Source organism: Poromitra crassiceps, assembly GCF_964638095.1.
Source record: "Poromitra crassiceps genome assembly, chromosome: 3".
NCBI lineage: Eukaryota > Metazoa > Chordata > Actinopteri > Beryciformes > Melamphaidae > Poromitra > Poromitra crassiceps.
In genome coordinates, this window is record NC_139625.1 from 50416113 (window position 1) to 50435097 (window position 18985).

General features: G+C 42.4%; 1 protein-coding gene across 2 annotated transcripts in view; it reads left to right on the forward strand.

Moving 5' to 3' along the window:
- Nucleotides 1–18985, forward strand: part of aqr (aquarius intron-binding spliceosomal factor) — a 112270-nt gene that overhangs the window by 9288 nt on the left and 83997 nt on the right. For both annotated transcript variants that reach the window (XM_083632899.1, XM_083632898.1), the window contains 8 exons: nucleotides 60–200; nucleotides 1030–1098; nucleotides 1279–1379; nucleotides 1500–1576; nucleotides 2286–2350; nucleotides 6484–6600; nucleotides 6687–6800; nucleotides 10053–10156. In XM_083632899.1, coding sequence (XP_083489025.1) covers nucleotides 60–200; nucleotides 1030–1098; nucleotides 1279–1379; nucleotides 1500–1576; nucleotides 2286–2350; nucleotides 6484–6600; nucleotides 6687–6800; nucleotides 10053–10156 — 788 coding nt within the window. The remainder of the gene's footprint in view (nucleotides 1–59; nucleotides 201–1029; nucleotides 1099–1278; nucleotides 1380–1499; nucleotides 1577–2285; nucleotides 2351–6483; nucleotides 6601–6686; nucleotides 6801–10052; nucleotides 10157–18985) is intronic.

The following is an 18985-nucleotide window of genomic DNA, read 5'->3' on the forward strand; positions in this document are numbered from 1 at the left end:
CCATCCCAAACTGATGGCTGTCTAAACCAGTTTCTTCTCTTCTCTTTGTCATATCTCAGGTGTTCAAGAGAGGGCCAAGCCATTTCCCGTTCTTCTTCAAATGTGTGATGGAGGCTGTTCTGACAGGCGAGGAGGCTGGTCTGACTCTGAAAGAGCAAACTGTGCTGCTGGTCTTCCTGGACCACTGCTTCAACAGTCTGGTGTGTACGGCTACAGCTGCACTATACACTAATATCCACTGGCTTGATTTGTCCACTGGGGAACTATAGATTTGCTTGATATGAAATAGTGTTTTGGAATTGTGTTAAGCCACCCTCAGACTTTCTACACATTGCAACACTATCTAACTATTGACCGGCAAACCCATTCATATTTTATATATATATATATATATATATATATATATATATATATATATATATATACCGTATATATATATATATATATATATATATATATTTTTTTTTTAGGATGAACTGAAGCTGCTCTTGGCTTCTGCACTGCACTCGTTACTGCATCTGGTGACTCGACATTCTGCAGTTTGAAAAAGCTGAAAGAAATCTAGCATACATCTTTACATGACAATTTCAGTCAAAGTGTTTACTTAAATGGTTTAGTGTGCAAGTAAACATACCCACTGATGTCTATATAGAATGTAGTTGCCTTCCCTCCCAAGTTCAATGTGTAAAATAAGGTGATGTTTGTATCATCCACAAGGTGGCAGCAGTAGACTAGGCTGTACACTTTGGGTCAGCTCCCACCCATCTGTATCATCTACAGCCGCATTAAACCATGGGGAGTCACTGCGGATATCTCACTCTGAAATCTGCTGATAGCCTGCTGCACTGTGATTGTATCCTATAAAGCCCTCTAAATATTTTAGTTGCAGACTTTTATTAGGGGCTGAAGTGCAATAAAAATCTGTCATAAACAATACATTTTGACAAGTGTCTCTCTCTCTTTCTCTCTCCCTCTCTCTCTCTCGCTTTCTCTCTCCCCTCCTTCCCCCAATCCTCTTCTCCCTCCTAGGAGGTGGATTTGATCAGAGACCAGGTGCAGCAGCTCATTTCTCTGCCTATGTGGATGTGCCTCCTACCAGTAAGCTCTCAACCCATTACCCGGCCCAAACAAAGTTTTTCTCTCGGTTATCTCTTGATTGCCCCGGTCCAAATAAGCAGATTGCGTGATAGTTTCCTAGGATAGAGATGCTTCCTTACTGTGCCATCATGTTCTGAATAACAACGACCCTGTACTGATTTTTCTCTGTTATGTTGGCAGTCCAGACTCCAGCACGAGCTGAAAAAAGTCCCAAAGCTGCAGAAGTTCTGGAATCTAATCAAGAAAAAATTTGATAAGATGGATGCTGACGCAGCTGAGCTGTAAGGCTATTATTTCTTCTGCTTGCATCCTCAGATCTACACAGACTAACAAATGAAAATATATTACGTCCTGCAAGTTTCTAATTTCTCTCAAATTTTCTCTATTTTTGTCTTCCTCAGGGCTAAAAAAGAGAGGACTTTTCTCTCAGCTCTCATTAAAAAGTTTCTTGGGATTCTGATATCCATTCCTCCATCAGGTAAACATGCTTTTATTTTGCTTGGTACACATTAGGATACCTCATGGTGACATTGGCCACGTTTTTGTCTGTGGCATTTGTAGGGCACACCCCATCTCAGGTGGGTCATCTCTTCAGTCCAGGACCTTATTGCCGGATCGAAAAACACCTTTCCCCCCTCTTCCATCACTCGTTCAGTCCAAAGTTCATCCTTTCTTCCTGATCTGTGCAGCCGCCCGAGGAGCATGTGCTCCAGCTGTCACCCCGCCAACGGCACTGTCTGCTACATTGTAATGCAGGCCGACACAGGCCCCCCACCTGAAGGCTAAAAATAGAACGCGTGTGTTTGTGTGTTTAGGAAGAGTTGGAACCCGACAGAGTAGATTAAAGTCTCAGGCCCAGCAGGACCCCCATCATTCTGCTGCCTGCTGCATGCCTCCATATTAAACACACACACACACACACACACACACACACACACACACACTTAATGATGGCTGCGGTGCCGGCCATGTTATCTGAGTGTCTCATAGTGAGGCTCACGTGCTCTGTGTGGCACCGCCGTGTTGTCCACATGCATTTTCTGCCCTCATATCCAACCCCCCCCCCCCCCCCACACTTCCACTTTGGCCTGTCTGCGTGTTTCTGCCTGCACACGTGTTGTTGACCACATGCATTCTTGTATCTGTATATTGAATTCCTCCCCGATTTTCTCCTTCCGTTTCTGTAGGCCCAGTATCCATGGACAGAGTCCATTACTGCGAGCGCTTTATTGAACTCATGATTGACTTGGAGGTAAGAATCAACTTCCGTTGTTCCGTAACCTAGTCCTCCCACAAAGGACCAACAATACTACTACTACTACTGCTACTACTGCTACTACTGATGACAAGATTTGACATTTCTTCCCCCAGATTTGATTAGGGTTTATTTGAAAGCAACAGTGTTTACTTGCTCTTTGAAGCACCTTTTTTTTAAAGCAGCATTTTATAAATCCAATCAAATATTTGATTGTCAAGGGCAAGGTCAAATGTAACCAGTAGTTTATTTTTGGAGACTAAAGGTCCTTACACATCAAGAGCGATGCGAATATACAGCACGAAATTGCAATGCGAATTTTGACCCACCTGTCAATCACAGCAACAGATGTGTACATGTCGGAAGCGAATTTCTGAAAAATTGACCATGGTTAGAAAAAATAAACACCGCAATAACGCTCAGCGAAACTTCGCCGTTGGTATGCACGGTTGCATTGACTGATATAGGTTCGGAAAATATTAATGACGTGCGAATTAATCGCATGAAAAAAACACTCCCGATGTGTAAGGACCTTTAGGGTGCTTTCTCACTGGCGCCCCGGTACTGTTCCCGACCACACTTGTCCCCAAATTGACCCCAGCAACAGGAAACCGTGACAGGATCCACTTGAAAAGGTGGTCTGGGTCTGGGTGGCCTGTTGCTTTGGCGTGCCCGGGCACGGAACACTTGCGAGTGTGAAAGCCAACCGTTCCGAACCTCATAGACAACACACGGAGCAAGGATCAACTCCAGGCATAGTTGATGATGTTTCGTTTCATTTCCGAGCACGGAAGAAATGTTAAATGTGAAAGCTGACCGGCGGGGGGCAATCGTCCCGGTTGCGGAACAGAACGGAACGAAAGCAATCGTTCCCAGTGAGAGAAAGCAACCTAAAACAGTTACCCGATAAAACCTAAGACACTAGACACTCTTCTGGCATGGGGCCACAGTGGAAAGCAGTGTAGGACATTTAAAAAAGATTTATTTTGTGGATACTACTGTTTAAAACTGGTGGCATTTACACAATTTTGTGGGCACTTAAAAAAAGTAATTAGTGCATAAAGTTGCTAGAGCGTAGTGTGAACAACAGCGCTGTTTGTGTGAGTGTGTGTGTGTCCTTCGTTGTCTTCTTCTGGCAACGAGTTTGCAGGTGTTGACTGTGTTTTAGAGATGGAAATTAAACAAATTGAATGAAAATAAAATGATCTTAGTCTGGGGGTCAATTTTTGCCCATGGATCATGGTGTTTAGGGGTATTCTGAGATTTCTTGGGGCATTTTTGCCCTTGCCCCTGGCTAAATTCCTACACTGGTGGAAAGTATCTGTCTGCTAAATCATGGTATTGTGGTGTAGGCATCGGACAGATTCTGCAGACCTTGTTTGCCTTTTGTCCTTTACGTTTATAGCTGCCTCAGGTCAACAGACACGGTAGACAAATGACCAGTCTCAGCTCCACCTAATGCATCTCTGCTGTCTGCAAAGCGATGCAGTATCTGAAAGAATAGTCTTTGATCAGACTCTGAGGTTGAGAAAGGTTATTTTCAGCCCTGATGGCTTTTGACAACTGGTACAAGGTGTACAGTGATGTATAGTTTCTACTAGCTAGATGGGTTGAGACCTGAGACCCGAAACGACTGTCGCAGTCCCTTACAGACATAATGTACAGTTGTGTATATGGTAGGGGTGTCACGATATTTCGTCGCACGATATATCGCGATATCGAAACGTCACGAATCGATATGCGTATCGTCAGAAAAAAATTATATCGTAAAAAAAAAAAAAAAGTTTGCTCCTGAATAATAATAGAACAAATTTAGCAGAATCAACACGCATGAGTGAGGGGGTAGACTACTACTGGCATGGCAAAACAGCTCAAGGGGTACATAAGATTACATAAGTTTAGGGACCATTGAGCATGAGTTATTTAAGAAATAGATTGTATACTTTATTTTTCTTTCACCATGCAACAAACATTTAGTTTGTGACAGTGTGACACATTCTATTGCAAGAGAAGCATTATCTTCCATGTTGTTTTCTAGTTATTATAATAACAATTTCCAAAAACAGCATTTGTTTTGTATTTTGTGTATTTCAAATGAAAGACTATTTTTCCAGTATTTTCCCAGGGTTGCCTTGAAAAGAGGTTTCGATTTCAACGGGACTCACATGGTTAAATAAATGATAAATAAATACATAAAAATTATTTACTTTTGTTAAAAAAAATATTGTTAAAATATCGTATCGTTATCGTGAACCCAATATCGTGTATCGTGTCGTATCGTGAAATTAGTGTATCGTGACACCCCTAGTATATGGTTTTGGAGGCTGAAGTCAACATGGAGTCAAGGGTATTGTTCTACAGCACAATTTCAATGCAGCAGTATTTTGGGGTGCTATAGTAGTCCCATAAAGGTCATAATAAAATAATCTCCAGTAGTGTTGTCTATCTTTGTGGCCTGAATACACAATGTCACATAGTTAAGCTGCTTCCTCCTGCTGCTGCCTGTGCAGATCTCCTGTTACCAGCAAGAGAGCTGAATAGATTTCCTGTGGCTGTCCGCTGACAGGCCGGCCTTGCTGTTCCTGGCAGTGGCTAGTGGCCAGCCAGCCGCCTGTCTCCAGAGACATCTCCTGTCCTTCAGCGCTATCCTTTTACAAAGCCTCCGCTGCCTGAAATCCATACTTCCCCTCTCCGATGATGACCTGTGAATTAATGTAGGGAAAAAGATCCCCCTTTTCAGGCCTGTTTTATGCTGGCTGTCAGATCAAAGATGGCTGCCAGAGATAAAGGTGACATTTTCGCTCTGCGTTTAGGTATCACTTGATGCACCTGCTGCCTTTGATGAGCAGTTTTCAATGAGTGAAATGATCATGGATATTTTGCTTTGTTGGTGTTTTTGATTTCATCTTCTATTTCACACAGTCTCTTGTTTTGTCTGCACAGTTCTTCTCTTTCAGCCCTCATAATGTGATTGACTGAACTCCCTCTTTGTTCTTTGTGTACCGTTACCCTAACCGTTACCCTCTTGCTCACCGTTACCCTCTTGCTCACTGTTACCCTCTTGCTCACCATTACCCTCTTGCTCACCGTTACCCTCTTGCTCAAACACTCAAGATGTTTTTTTTTGTCCTCTTTCTCCCCATTTGTCCTTGGCCAATTCCCCCTGCTTTCCCAGTCGTTGCTCCACCCCCTCTGCCGATCTGCGATCTGTTTGTAGACCAGTACATGCTTCCACCGATACATGTGCAGTCACTAACCGCTAGCGAGGGGTTTCACCGGCAAGACGTAGCGTGTGGGACTTGAGCCTTGCCGCTCAGGCTTGCTCATCCCACTCTTTTTAAACAGTGATTTAAGACATTTAAATAATAATAATAATTTTCATATTGCCATACTTGGTAACCGTTTTATAAAAGCAATAGATCACTTCAGACCGTGATGTATGCTTATTATACCACACCTAAGGGTGTTTTCGTATACCACGCTAATATACCACAGTTAGAGCCGCATCCCCAGAACACTGCCTCTGAGAAAACAAATGGTAGCTAGCTAGCCTCCTAGCCTCGCAAATGGTAGCGCTGCACCACAATACCCAGAGTGCCTTGCGGTAGTGTTTACTGACGTCTCCTGCTAGTGACATCATCAGTATACGACAGCTATGTAGCCGCTAGCTAGCTAACGGCGATAACAACGTTCGCTAACTGCCTACCAAAATGGAAACATTAGCGTTAACTAATGTTAGTACAAACATTAGCCAAGGTTAGCTAGCTAACTGTCGTATATTCAAAAAGCATATACCACGGCCTCTCGTGATCCAATGCTTACATAACCTCTAAAAAAAATCTAATATAGATAATCTCAGTCTTGATGCTGGGAACTGTGGTTGTTGATGGGTCAATTGATCCTTTGGGCCTCTGAGAGGATGTTAATCTATACAATGTCTAATTCTTATCTCTGGCAGAGGAATATTAGAAGCAACTTGATGCCTCCTAGGTGGGAAAAGAAAAGAAAAAAGTGTGCACACACTAATTAAAGAATCACATAGAATGTACATAGGCCAGTGAGTGGAGGTTTACGTTGCCACATCTGTAAACGTGTATTCCAGTGTTAAAAACTTACTATTCTGTGTGTAGGCCCTGCTGCCCACCAGGCGCTGGTTTAATACGGTGCTGGATGACTCTCACCTGGTTGTGAGCTGCCACCTGTCCAGCCTCACCCAGAGAGAGAAGGAGGGACACCTCTTCTGCCAGGTAGGACACACACAAAAACACATCCAAATCACCTCAACTGCTTTTCTCATCTTCTGAACTCAGTTATGTTATTGTCTCCTCTGTAGTTGCTGGACATGCTGAAGTTCTACACAGGCTTTGAGATCAATGACCAGACGGGCAACGCCCTGACACAGAAGGAGATGACCACTCTGCACTATGACAGAATCACCTCACTCCAGGTAAATGTATAGAGGACAGTGCAGTGCAGTGCAGATGCAATGCAGACAGACAGACAGACAGACAGACAGACAGACAGACAGGCTGACTGACAGACAGGCAGGCAGACAGGCAGGCAGGCAGGCAGACAGACAGACAGGCAGACAGGCAGACAGACAGACAGACAGACCGACCGACCGACCCTCTAATAACATAACCTCTGTCCTACCTGCTTTGCTCCTGCTGCTTTTGTTCATTGGAAGTGCACAGGAAGTTGTTTATTAACTATAAGTGGATCTGATCTCTTTTTTTTCTGATTTCCCCCCCATTTTCTCCCCAATTATTCCCCCTGCTGCCCCGGCAGGTCGTAGCAGGTGGGAGGATTACGCTATTCCCAATCTCTCTGGGTATTAATGTGCATCTGGAGTACATGACTTCATGCTGCGAGAGAAAGACAGACACATCTACTGTATATTTAAGCAATATAGCACGAGAGCAAGTGTGTTGTGGTGAATATATCCCGCTGATAAGCTGTTATCCCACGAGGCCGCAGGCCGAGTGGGATAACAGCTTTCAGCGGGATATATTCCACAACACACGCTGCTCGAGTGCTATATTGCTTTTATGAAACGGTTTCCAAGTATAATAATATAATAATACGGTAATAATACTATAAGTCCGACTGGCATTTTATTCTGATAGAGTCAGTTGAAACACTACTGTAAGGCGGGACCTCTAGCAAGAAGATAGACGTGCGGGTGATTTGATTGGATCGTTCTGGAGACTGAAGTCGACATTGGCCAATCCTGGCGCTTGCTGAGAGCTTTTTGCAAAGGCCGACACCAGAGCCGTATGCCGACACCAAGTAACGTTACGTCTTATTTAGAAATGCGGGGTTAAGAGTGAGGGCGCGCGAGAGAGGGGTTAAGACATTAGACCGCGTCTATTCTTGTACAAAACATCATTTTCTGCGAAGTATTAGTAAAGTTATAAGCGAAGATCGATTCACAAGGATCTGAAAACTGTCTCCGCCATTTTGTTTTTGAGGTAACCAAAGCCTAAGAGAGTTGCGCCATCATGCGTCTGGCTGCAAGCGAGTAGCTTTTTGTTTTGACACTACTGTAAGGCGGGACCTCTAGCAAGAAGATAGACGTGCGGGTGATTTGATTGGATCGTTCTGGAGACTGAAGTTGACATTGGCCAATCCTGGCGCTTGCTGAGAAGCTGAGAGCTTTCTGGAAAGCCCAACACGGAGCTCGAGCGCAGGGCTGCCTTTTAGTAAGAGAGTTGCCATGGCAACCAATAACCCATGGCCATGGGTTATTGAACTCGGTTACTGGAATTATACAATGGCTGTGAATAGGGATGTCCCGATCAGGTTTTTTTGCCCCCAAGTCCGAGTCCGAGTCCTTTGATTTGAGAATCTGCCGATACCGAGTCCCGATCCGATACTTTTATAATACATTTTAAAAATGAAGAGCGAAGAAAATTATCCAGGATGTCCCTTATTTTTATTATATTTTAACATGTAACACTTATCATGCACAACTGTGCATGCAAGTAGTGCAGTGTATTGTAAACTGAGCACTAGTTATGAGGTAGCTTGAACATTCTCAAGTCAGAACAGAAAAATTATTCTTCACATTAGAACTAGTGCAACATTAGAACTTAGTGCAACATCACAGACTCAATAGTCTAGTGTTAAAACAAACAGCAGCTTAACTTAAAATGCCAGTCAGGCATTAAAATAAAAAATAAATAAATAAAAATATCAAATAAAACAAATGAGCCAATATTCAAGCAGTGCAGTGTATTGTAAACTGAGCACTTAAAGCTTAAAGATTTTCAAGTCAGAATAGAAAAAATATTCTTCACATTAGAACTAGTGCAACATTAGAACTTAGTGCAATATCAGTGTGTGTCTGTGACGCTGCGCTGGGAAAGCAGGCCCTCGTGCACGACAAGTTGTAATGTGTGCGCTACACAGCCCACACTCTGTACTCCCATATCCAGCATGGCTTTCTTCATATTTGCAGCGTTATCGCGCAAAATGATATGGACTCGGTTCTTGTCTATTCCCCAGTTGTTCAGCATCCTCTCCATCGCCTGCTGGATGCGCTCTGCTGTGTGGGATCCACGAAATTCCTGTGCATGCAAAGTCGCACGGCTTAAAACAAAACTGGAGTTGATCCATTGCGCAGTGAGGCTTAGAAGGGCCATGAAAACACAGACGAACTCCAAATATCTGTGGTAAACGCGACATCAGGCACGTCTTTCAATAGGACAAGCAGCTTGTCGCTTATCTTTTTCTGGAGCGCTGGCAGAGCCTTTTCAGTGATATAGTGTCGAGAGGGCATGTCGTATCGTGGTTCCATGTAGGCTACTCCATAAGCATGATAAAACCCGGGTCGTCTACCAGAGAGAGTGGCTGGTCACTCATTGCTATCATCTCGGCTATCTTTTCTGTGATCTTTTTCGCCTTTTCACTGTCGTTCTCGTCGTTCACTTTGAAATATTTCCACACAGCAGACATGATAGCGGCAGCGCGGCTCAGCTTCAAAACAAACTGGCGTGCTCTCTGCGCATGCGGTGCGGTGTTTTTGTGAGGCTGTCTGGCTGAGTGTCGTTTGACACAGACAAGGTCTGACTCTGTAAACGGTGGTAGTAATACTAATTTTATTCTAATTTATTTTGAATCACCAATAGCCCATATATAAAAAATCTGATAAAAATAATGACTCGGACATATGATCGGGTCATAATGTCCGAGTCCGGATCGAGTCTGCAGTCACGTGATCGGCCCCGATTTCCGATCACGTGATCGGATCGGGACAACCCTAGCTGTGAACCAATCAGATTGCTTGATTTGAGAGAGCCGTTTTATAAATAGATATAGGATATATGCTGTCAGCATTACGCACTCACCTAAGATGCACTCACAGTGTTCCTGTGTTTGACACACAGACTGTCCTCTTTGGCTAAATAGCAGTAGCCTCAAAGATGCTTCATTGCAACACATCAAAAATGTTCCAGCCTTATGGTTGACTCTTGCAGATTGTCTGCATGGGTGTCTGTCCAATAGGCCTATCCTTTGTGTTAAGTTTGCTTTTCATTTGCTTACGTTTGTAGAAAACACAATAAATTGGACACAGAGTTGATATTCAAAGTGAAATGTATGTATGTAATAATGATGCTAATGCTATTAATTTGATCATGTTGTCATCTATTCATAGATTAATTGGAGTGTTTTGAGCTGTGTGTTTTCTGTCTTGCAGAGAGCAGCCTTTGCCCATTTCCCAGAGTTGAACGACTTTGCACTATCAAACGTTGCAGCAGTAGATACACGAGAATCCCTGACCAAACAGTTTGGACATCTCAGGTAAGAACATAAGGCTTTGCAGCAGCAGTAAGGAACAGGAATCACAAAATGTGTGCTAGTGTTTTATAGGTACTCAGATGGAGGGATGGCGGTGTATGAATGATTGGAGTTGACTTGAGAAATCCCATCTGTTGACCCCAAGTAACTAAGAGAAGTACTGTGGTAGCTCGTTGTAACTAAGAAGTACTGTAGTAGCTCCTAAGAGAAGTACTGTGGTAGCTCATTGTTGTAACTAAGAAGTACTGTAGTAGCTCCTAAGAGAAGTACTGTGGTAGCTCATTGTTGTAACTAAGATAAGTACTGTGGTAGCTCATTGTTGTAACTCAGAGAAGTACTGTGGTAGCTCAGTGTTGTAACTAAGAGAAGTACTGTGGTACCTCAGTGTTGTAACTAAGAGAAGTACTGTGGTAGCTCAGTGTTGTAACTCGATTTTTAAAACACGATTTCAGACGGACAAGCCCGTCTTTATTGTCACACGAACACTTCAACACATGCATGCGGCCACAACACACTCATGCTGACGGTGGCCGGTGAAATATGTCCTCTGCATTTGACCCATCCAGGCTTGTCCTTTCCTCCAGGGGGCAGGCCAGGAGCAGTGGTCACTTTTTCTTTCCAGCGCCCGGGGACCAACTTCAGATCTTGTCGTCACTGGTCGGATGACGATCTTCTGCATGTTTTTAGTGGGGGGTTATGTACGGAGGAACCCCCTGGGGGGTATGGGGAGAACATGCAAACTCCACACAGAAAGGCCCTTTCGACGAGATAGCCCACCTGGGCAGTAGGTACTGAAGATATGGGGGGGTCACAACTCCAGCGTCCCAGGCGAGAATCGAACTCAGGACCTTCTAGCTGTGAGGCGACAGCGCTACCGACTGCCTAAGAGAAGTAGTGTGGTAGCTCAGTGTTGTAAGTAAGAGAAGTACTGTGGTAGCTCAGTAGTGTTGTAACTAAGAGAAGTACTGTGCTAGCTCAGTAGTGTTGTAACTAAGGTAATTGCAGAATACAATAATCCATGCATTTACATGGTCCCTTACAGTTAGAAAATCACTGAGCTACTTCCTGGTATGTGAACGTACCACAAAAAAACCTACAGCTGGCACATGCTTGTGTGACTTTGACCGTACTGCCTGGTGTACGAACGCACACTGTATTTTCCTTAAGGCTCTGCATGGCCTAAAGACAGCTTAGTTACCGTAATGCCCCTAAAACAACAAACCCACAGGATTGAGGTGCTCCCAAGCACCTAAAATATAAGTCTCATTGAACATACATGCAAACTTGTATGTATCCTGGCCCTGTGTTCCATCACAACATCAGCATCACTGTTGCTGCCTCACTTGACTTCCCTGCTAAATGGCGGCCAGTGAAGCCTTGAACAGGCAGCTGGTAGCAGCCAGAGAGAAAGCCACGCCTCATTAATTTAATCGATTTGCAGTGGCTAGAGGATAAACTCTTTGAACAGCTGTGTTTGTCAAATCATATTAGCCTGCCAGAAAGCCCCCTGGCTTTGATGGGATGGCCCGTGCATGTCTGGCTTTGATGGGATGGCCCGTGTATGTCTGGCTTTGATGGGATGGCCCGTGCATGTCTGGCTTTGATGGGATGGCCCGTGTATGTCTGGCTTTGATGGGATGGCCCGTGTATGTCTGGCTTTGATGGGATGGCCCGTGCATGTCTGGCTTTGATGGGATGGCCCGTGCATGTCTGGCTTTGATGGGATGACCCGTGCATGTCTGGCTTTGATGGGATGGCCCGTGCATGTCTGGCTTTGATGGGATGGCCCGTGCATGTCTCTGGCTTTGATGGGATGGCCCGTGCATGTCTGGCTTTGATGGGATGGCCCGTGTATGTCTGGCTTTGATGGGATGGCCCGTGTATGTCTGGCTTTGATGGGATGGCCCGTGCATGTCTGGCTTTGATGGGATGGCCCGTGTATGTCTGGCTTTGATGGGATGGCCCGTGCATGTCTGGCTTTGATGGGATGGCCCGTGTATGTCTGGCTTTGATGGGATGGCCCGTGTATGTCTGGCTTTGATGGGATGGCCCGTGCATGTCTGGCTTTGATGGGATGGCCCGTGCATGTCTGGCTTTGATGGGATGGCCCGTGCATGTCTCTGGCTTTGATGGGATGGCCCGTGCATGTCTCTGGCTTTGATGGGATGGCCCGTGCATGTCTGGCTTTGATGGGATGGCCCGTGCATGTCTGGCTTTGATGGGATGGCCCGTGCATGTCTCTGGCTTTGATGGGATGGCCCGTGCATGTCTCTGGCTTTGATGGGATGGCCCGTGCATGTCTGGCTTTGATGGGATGGCCCGTGCATGTCTCTGGCTTTGATGGGATGGCCCGTGCATGTCTCTGGCTTTGATGGGATGGCCCGTGCATGTCTCTGGCTTTGATGGGATGGCCCGTGCATGTCTCTGGCTTTGATGGGATGGCCCGTGCATGTCTCTGGCTTTGATGGGATGGCCCGTGCATGTCTGGGTTTTCACTTGTGTGCAGTGAAGGGGAGTGAAAAAAAACATCAGGGCCGTTTCTCAATAAGCGTTCTTGTGTGTTCTTGCGTTCTTGTTGTGTCCCTGTGAAACGTCATCAGTCGCAGCCCAAGTACTGTTCCAATAATACAAAGTTCACATTTCGCCAAGAACGCTTAAAATTCCCGGATGTGTTCTTGACATGCCCACTTTACCGAGGATGCTCTGGTTGGTGACTTGTGTCAACTTGGCAAGGCAGATATCCCAGCATTCATTTCGGCATAAGTGGAGGCAGAACGCAGCAGAGAAGACGCCATAAGCTCCGGAAAGGTTTTTACAATTTAAAGTTTTTATTTCATCACTAAATTAATTTCTGATGACTTTTGATGCCTACAAGCAGGGTAGTAGGTTTCAATAAGTGCCACTTTACGAACATTTATGGCGAAAAATGAGCTTTTTATTTGTGTAGTACTGCAGGCGGCCTCTGCGCTGGTATTGCGCAATGCCCTCAAGAACTAGGGATGCACCGATTGCCATTTTCTTGGCCGATTCCGATTTCCGATTTTTGAATAGTCTGACTTGCCGATACCGATTTTTGGCGATTCCGATTTTTTTTTCTAAAAACAACAATTGACAGCTTACACAAACGTTTTTGTAACTTTGTTTGAAAATTAAGATTCATAGAACAATTCTTACATCTAATGGGGATCCAAATAATCTTATCTTATCTTATCATTTGCATGAAGTAGGACCATCTCACTCAAACACATCTCAAAATAAAAGTGTTCCAGGTTAGGCTACTGGACAGAGCTTTTTTGTGCAAATACAATGAATACAAAAATTAAATTAAATCCAATAGCCTATATCCCACAGCTATCATGCATTTACTTTTCCAAAAGAAAACAGGTGCAACAGAACATCAAAATGATCCATGGACAAGGAGTTTATAGCCTGGCTCCAGACCAGTCCTCTTGAGTAGAGGGGAAATGAGTTTATGAGTTACAGTAACGATCTTCAGTCTGAATATCAGGCGGAGTTTACACACAGTCCGAAGTTTGGTATGCGTATTTTTATCTGCCATCCGAAAAAATATCGTCACGCACAGAAATCCTTGCACACTTGTGAGTCCGATGCATTTTTATTATTATGTCCGTCGTTCTATTTGCAATACGAAACAAATAGTCTCTCCTGTATCTACGTTACAACATGACTGACAGGCAGGCACCAGCGCTGATGTGGAATGGAAAAGGCAGGTCGGGGAATGGTGGACACAATGCTCGCGTTCACCTCGCCAAGTCGGCTGTGCACTGTGGCCGGGTGCAGCAGCACTGCTTCCCGGGTAGAAAGAGCAGAGAGAGGGGGGCCAGTGAGGTGAAGCGAGCCGCTCAGACTTGACTCCAGCCGAGCGGGACTCGGCCGCATCTCTGTCTCCACGGCTTATTTTCGACTTGCATGTGTGACAAACTGCGAGATTTGTCTACTTCACTGACGGTGAAAAAAATCCACAACGAGAAAGGTATGCTGGCGTGTGTGGTGTGGTGGCTGGGTGCCTGTCTCGGTGCTTTGGGGTGCGCGCACGTCATGTGAAAATCGGCTCACAGAATCGGCTATTTAGAGTGACCTGCGCAGATCACCGATCGAGGCCGTTCACGTGAAAATCGGCCATTTCCGGTCACGTGCCGATCGATCGGTGCATCCCTATCAAGAACGCATCATCTCAAACTGCCAACAGTGTCATGTGTGTGCTTGTGACCTAGCAAGTTCATTCATCCAAGAACGACTAGCAAGAACGTTCTCCCCAAGAACACAAGAACAAGAATGCATTCTTGGTATTGAGAAACGGCCCAGGTGTTGCTATTTTCTAATTAGGCTAGGGTTTCCAACCTTCCTTCACGCTAACTTTCTTTGAGTCAGGCAAAGGGGTTTGAGCTGAGCTGAGCTTATCAGGTAGAGACTTAGCTGAGCTGTTGTCATGTATTTCTAGAAGCTCTGCTCGTCCTCCCAGAGTTATTGTTGTGAATATAGCAATATCTGCATTGTTCGCCACTGCACAACTGTCACCAAAGCAGCTCCTCCTGGGGAAGGCCAAATATGCCGATCAGAATTAGCGAGGCACCTTTCATCCAAACAACTCTCACTAATGCCACTTTATTCCAGCTGCGCTCCCCACGCAGTCACTCGCCACTCTGAATCTATCCGCCAAGTCCCCCAAACATACAAATGCAGCTTTTTTGCATAGCCTACACATGCATGCGCACACATGCCCGCACACACGCACACACACACACACACACACTCACTCACTCACTCACTCACTCACTCACTCACTCACTCACTCACTCACTCACTCAGTCACTCACTCACTCACTCACTCCTGTCAGTTAAGTAGAACATGTTGAGTGTTATCTAAGGCCAAAGGCTGAATAGCTTATGCTTTAAGTGGTGTGCATCTCTGTAGGTTAGTTCTTAAAGTAATCCCAAATACAGCTCTGAGTCTGGTCGTTTGAAGTCACAATAGAATATTACAAACACTAGTGATGACGGGTGTCTCTGAAATTTGCTTAGAAACATGGATTGACTTTTGTTTACTACTGTATTTCATAGGGATGGGCATTTCTAGCAAAAACACTATTCGAAATTCGCTGGCCAAATTCGAATTTAATTCGAAATTCGAAAATAAAAATAAAAATGTAATTTTTTTTTTTTTTTTTTTTTTTTTTTTGTGAGTGAAATGTTGCATTGTCTCCCCTGATTCTAAGTCTACGGCTTTATTAATTAATATAAAAAGCTTCTGCTGTGGATTTTTAGCTCAAACAAGCATTGCACCACTGAAGTAAAGAACATGTTACATGACATTGACATTTTCGAAAATAAAAAACAGTTTTGACAATCATGAGTGGCTCATTAAATATTTAGTAGGCTCAGGTCTGGGTGCCAAAGTCACCCCCTCTCCCTCTTCATGGGATTTCATCCGCCATTCATTTTTCCATAAACCTTGCTTAAAATGCTTATAAAAATTGTTTTACTTGCTCAAACCAAGCGATTTGACTATACTTAGAAGCAGGGGAGACAATGCAACATTTCACTCAAAAAAAAAAAAAAAAAAAAAATCTTTTTTTTCGAATTTCAATAATAAAAGTCGACCTTGATAATAACAACGATTATTCGAAAATTCGAAATTCGATGCCCATCCCTAGTATTTCATCAGTAGGCTATCAGGCTTCATTTGCGGGAAGCCAAACGGGGACCTATAAAACATTGTTAGTCTGACATTAGAACATGGAGATTATGAACCTATGAAGACATTGTTAGTCTGACATTAGAACATGGAGATTATGAACCTATAAGACATTGTTAGTCTGACATTAGAACATGGAGATTATGAACCTATAAGACATTGTTAGTCTGACATTAGAACATGGAGATTATGGAATCTATAAGACATTGTTAGTCTGACATTAGAACATGGAGATTATGAACCTATAAGACATTGTTAGTCTGACATTAGAACATGGAGATTATGAACCTATAAGACATTGTTAGTCTGACATTAGAACATGGAGATTATGAACCTATAAGACATTGTTAGTCTGACATTAGAACATGGAGATTATGAACCTATAAGACATTGTTAGTTTGACATTAGAACATGGAGATTATGGAACCTATAAGACATTGTTAGTCTGACATTAGAACATGGAGATTATGAACCTATAAGACATTGTTAGTCTGACATTAGAACATGGGGATTATGAACCTATAAGACATTGTTAGTTTGACATTAGAACATGGAGATTATGGAACCTATGAAGACATTGTTAGTCTGACATTAGAACATGGAGATTATGGAACCTATGAAGACATTGTTAGTCTGACATTAGAACATTACATTACGTCATTTAGCAGATGCTTTTGTCCAAAGCGATTTACAATATCACATTCTGTCAACAACAGTACAATCAATGACAGCTAAGATATTTTGATAGACTAGAGTAACACCATGTAGGATGTAGTTTGAGAAGGAATAAGTAACATGTAGCATTAGTAGGTTTGAGAAGGATTTTGTATTTATTAAAAGATGTTAGTTCAAGAAGGGCCCAGGTGTAGCCTGAAAAGGTGAGAACATGAGAACATGGAGATTATGAACCTATAAGATATTGTTAGTCTTACATTAGAACATGGAGATTATGAACCTATAAGACATTGTTAGTCTGACATTAGAACATGGAGATTATGAACCTATAAGACATTGTTAGTCTGACATTAGAACATGGAGATTATGAACCTATAAGACATTGTTAGTCTGACATTAGAACATGGAGATTATGAACCTATAAGACATTGTTAGTCTGACATTAGAACATGGAGATTATGGAACCTATAAGACATTGTTAGTCTGACATTAGAACATGGAGATTATGAACCTATAAGATATTGTTAGTCTTACATTAGAACATGGAGATTATGAACCTATAAAACATTGTTAGTCTGACATTAGAACATGGAGATTATGAACCTATAAGACATTGTTAGTCTTACATTAGAACATGGAGATTATGAACCTATAAGACATTGTTAGTCTTACATTAGAACATGGAGATTGTGAACCTATAAGACATTGTTAGTCTGACATTAGAACATGGAGATTATGAACCTATAAGACATTGTTAGTCTTGCATTAGAACATGGAGATTATGAACCTATAAGACATTGTTAGTCTGACATTAGAACATGTAGATTATGAACCTATAAGACATTGTTAGTCTTACATTAGAACATGGAGATTATGAACCTATAAGATATTGTTAGTCTGAAATTAGAACATGGAGATTATGAACCTATAAGACATTGTTAGTCTGACATTAGAACATGGAGATTATGAACCTATAAGACATTGTTAGTCTTACATTAGAACATGGAGATTATGAACCTATAAGACATTGTTAGTCTGAAATTAGAACATGGAGATTATGAACCTATAAGATATTGTTAGTCTGACATTAGAACATGGAGATTATGAACCTATGAAGACATTGTTAGTCTTACATTAGAACATGGAGATTATGAACCTATAAGACATTGTTAGTCTGACATTAGAACATGGAGATTATGAACCTATAAGACATTGTTAGTCTGAAATTAGAACATGGAGATTATGAACCTATAAGACATTGTTAGTCTGACATTAGAACATGGAGATTATGAACCTATAAGACATTGTTAGTCTGACATTAGAACATGGAGATTATGAACCTATAAGACATTGTTAGTCTGACATTAGAACATGGAGATTATGAACCTATGAAGACATTGTTAGTCTGACATTAGAACATGGAGATTATGAACCTATAAGACATTGTTAGTCTGACATTAGAACATGGAGATTATGAACCTATAAGACATTGTTAGTCTGACATTAGAACATGGAGATTATGAACCTATGAAGACATTGTTAGTCTGACATTAGAACATGGAGATTATGAACCTATAAGACATTGTTAGTCTGACATTAGAACATGGAGATTATGAACCTATAAGACATTGTTAGTCTGAAATTAGAACATGGAGATTATGAACCTATAAGACATTGTTAGTCTGACATTAGAACATGGAGATTATGAACCTATAAGACATTGTTAGTCTGAAATTAGAACATGGAGATTATGAACCTATAAGACATTGTTAGTCTGACATTAGAACATGGAGATTATGAACCTATAAGACATTGTTAGTCTGAAATTAGAACATGGAGATTATGAACCTATAAGACATTGTTAGTCTGACATTAGAACATGGAGATTATGAACCTATGAAGACATTGTTAGTCTGACATTAGAACATGGAGATTATGAACCTATAAGACATTGTTAGTCTGACATTAGAACATGGAGATTATGAACCTATAAGACATTGTTAGTCTGACATTAGAACATGGAGATTATGAACCTATGAAGACATTGTTAGTCTGACATTAGAACATGGAGATTATGAACCTATAAGACATTGTTAGTCTGACATTAGAACATGGAGATTATGAACCTATAAGATATTGTTAGTCTGACATTAGAACATGGAGATTATGAACCTATAAGATATTGTTAGTCTGAAATTAGAACATGGAGATTATGAACCTATAAGATATTGTTAGTCTTACATTAGAACATGGAGATTATGAACCTATAAGACATTGTTAGTCTGACATTAGAACATGGAGATTATGAACCTATAAGATATTGTTAGTCTTACATTAGAACATGGAGATTATGAACCTATAAGACATTGTTAGTCTGACATTAGAACATGGAGATTATGAACCTATAAGACATTGTTAGTCTGACATTAGAACATGGAGAT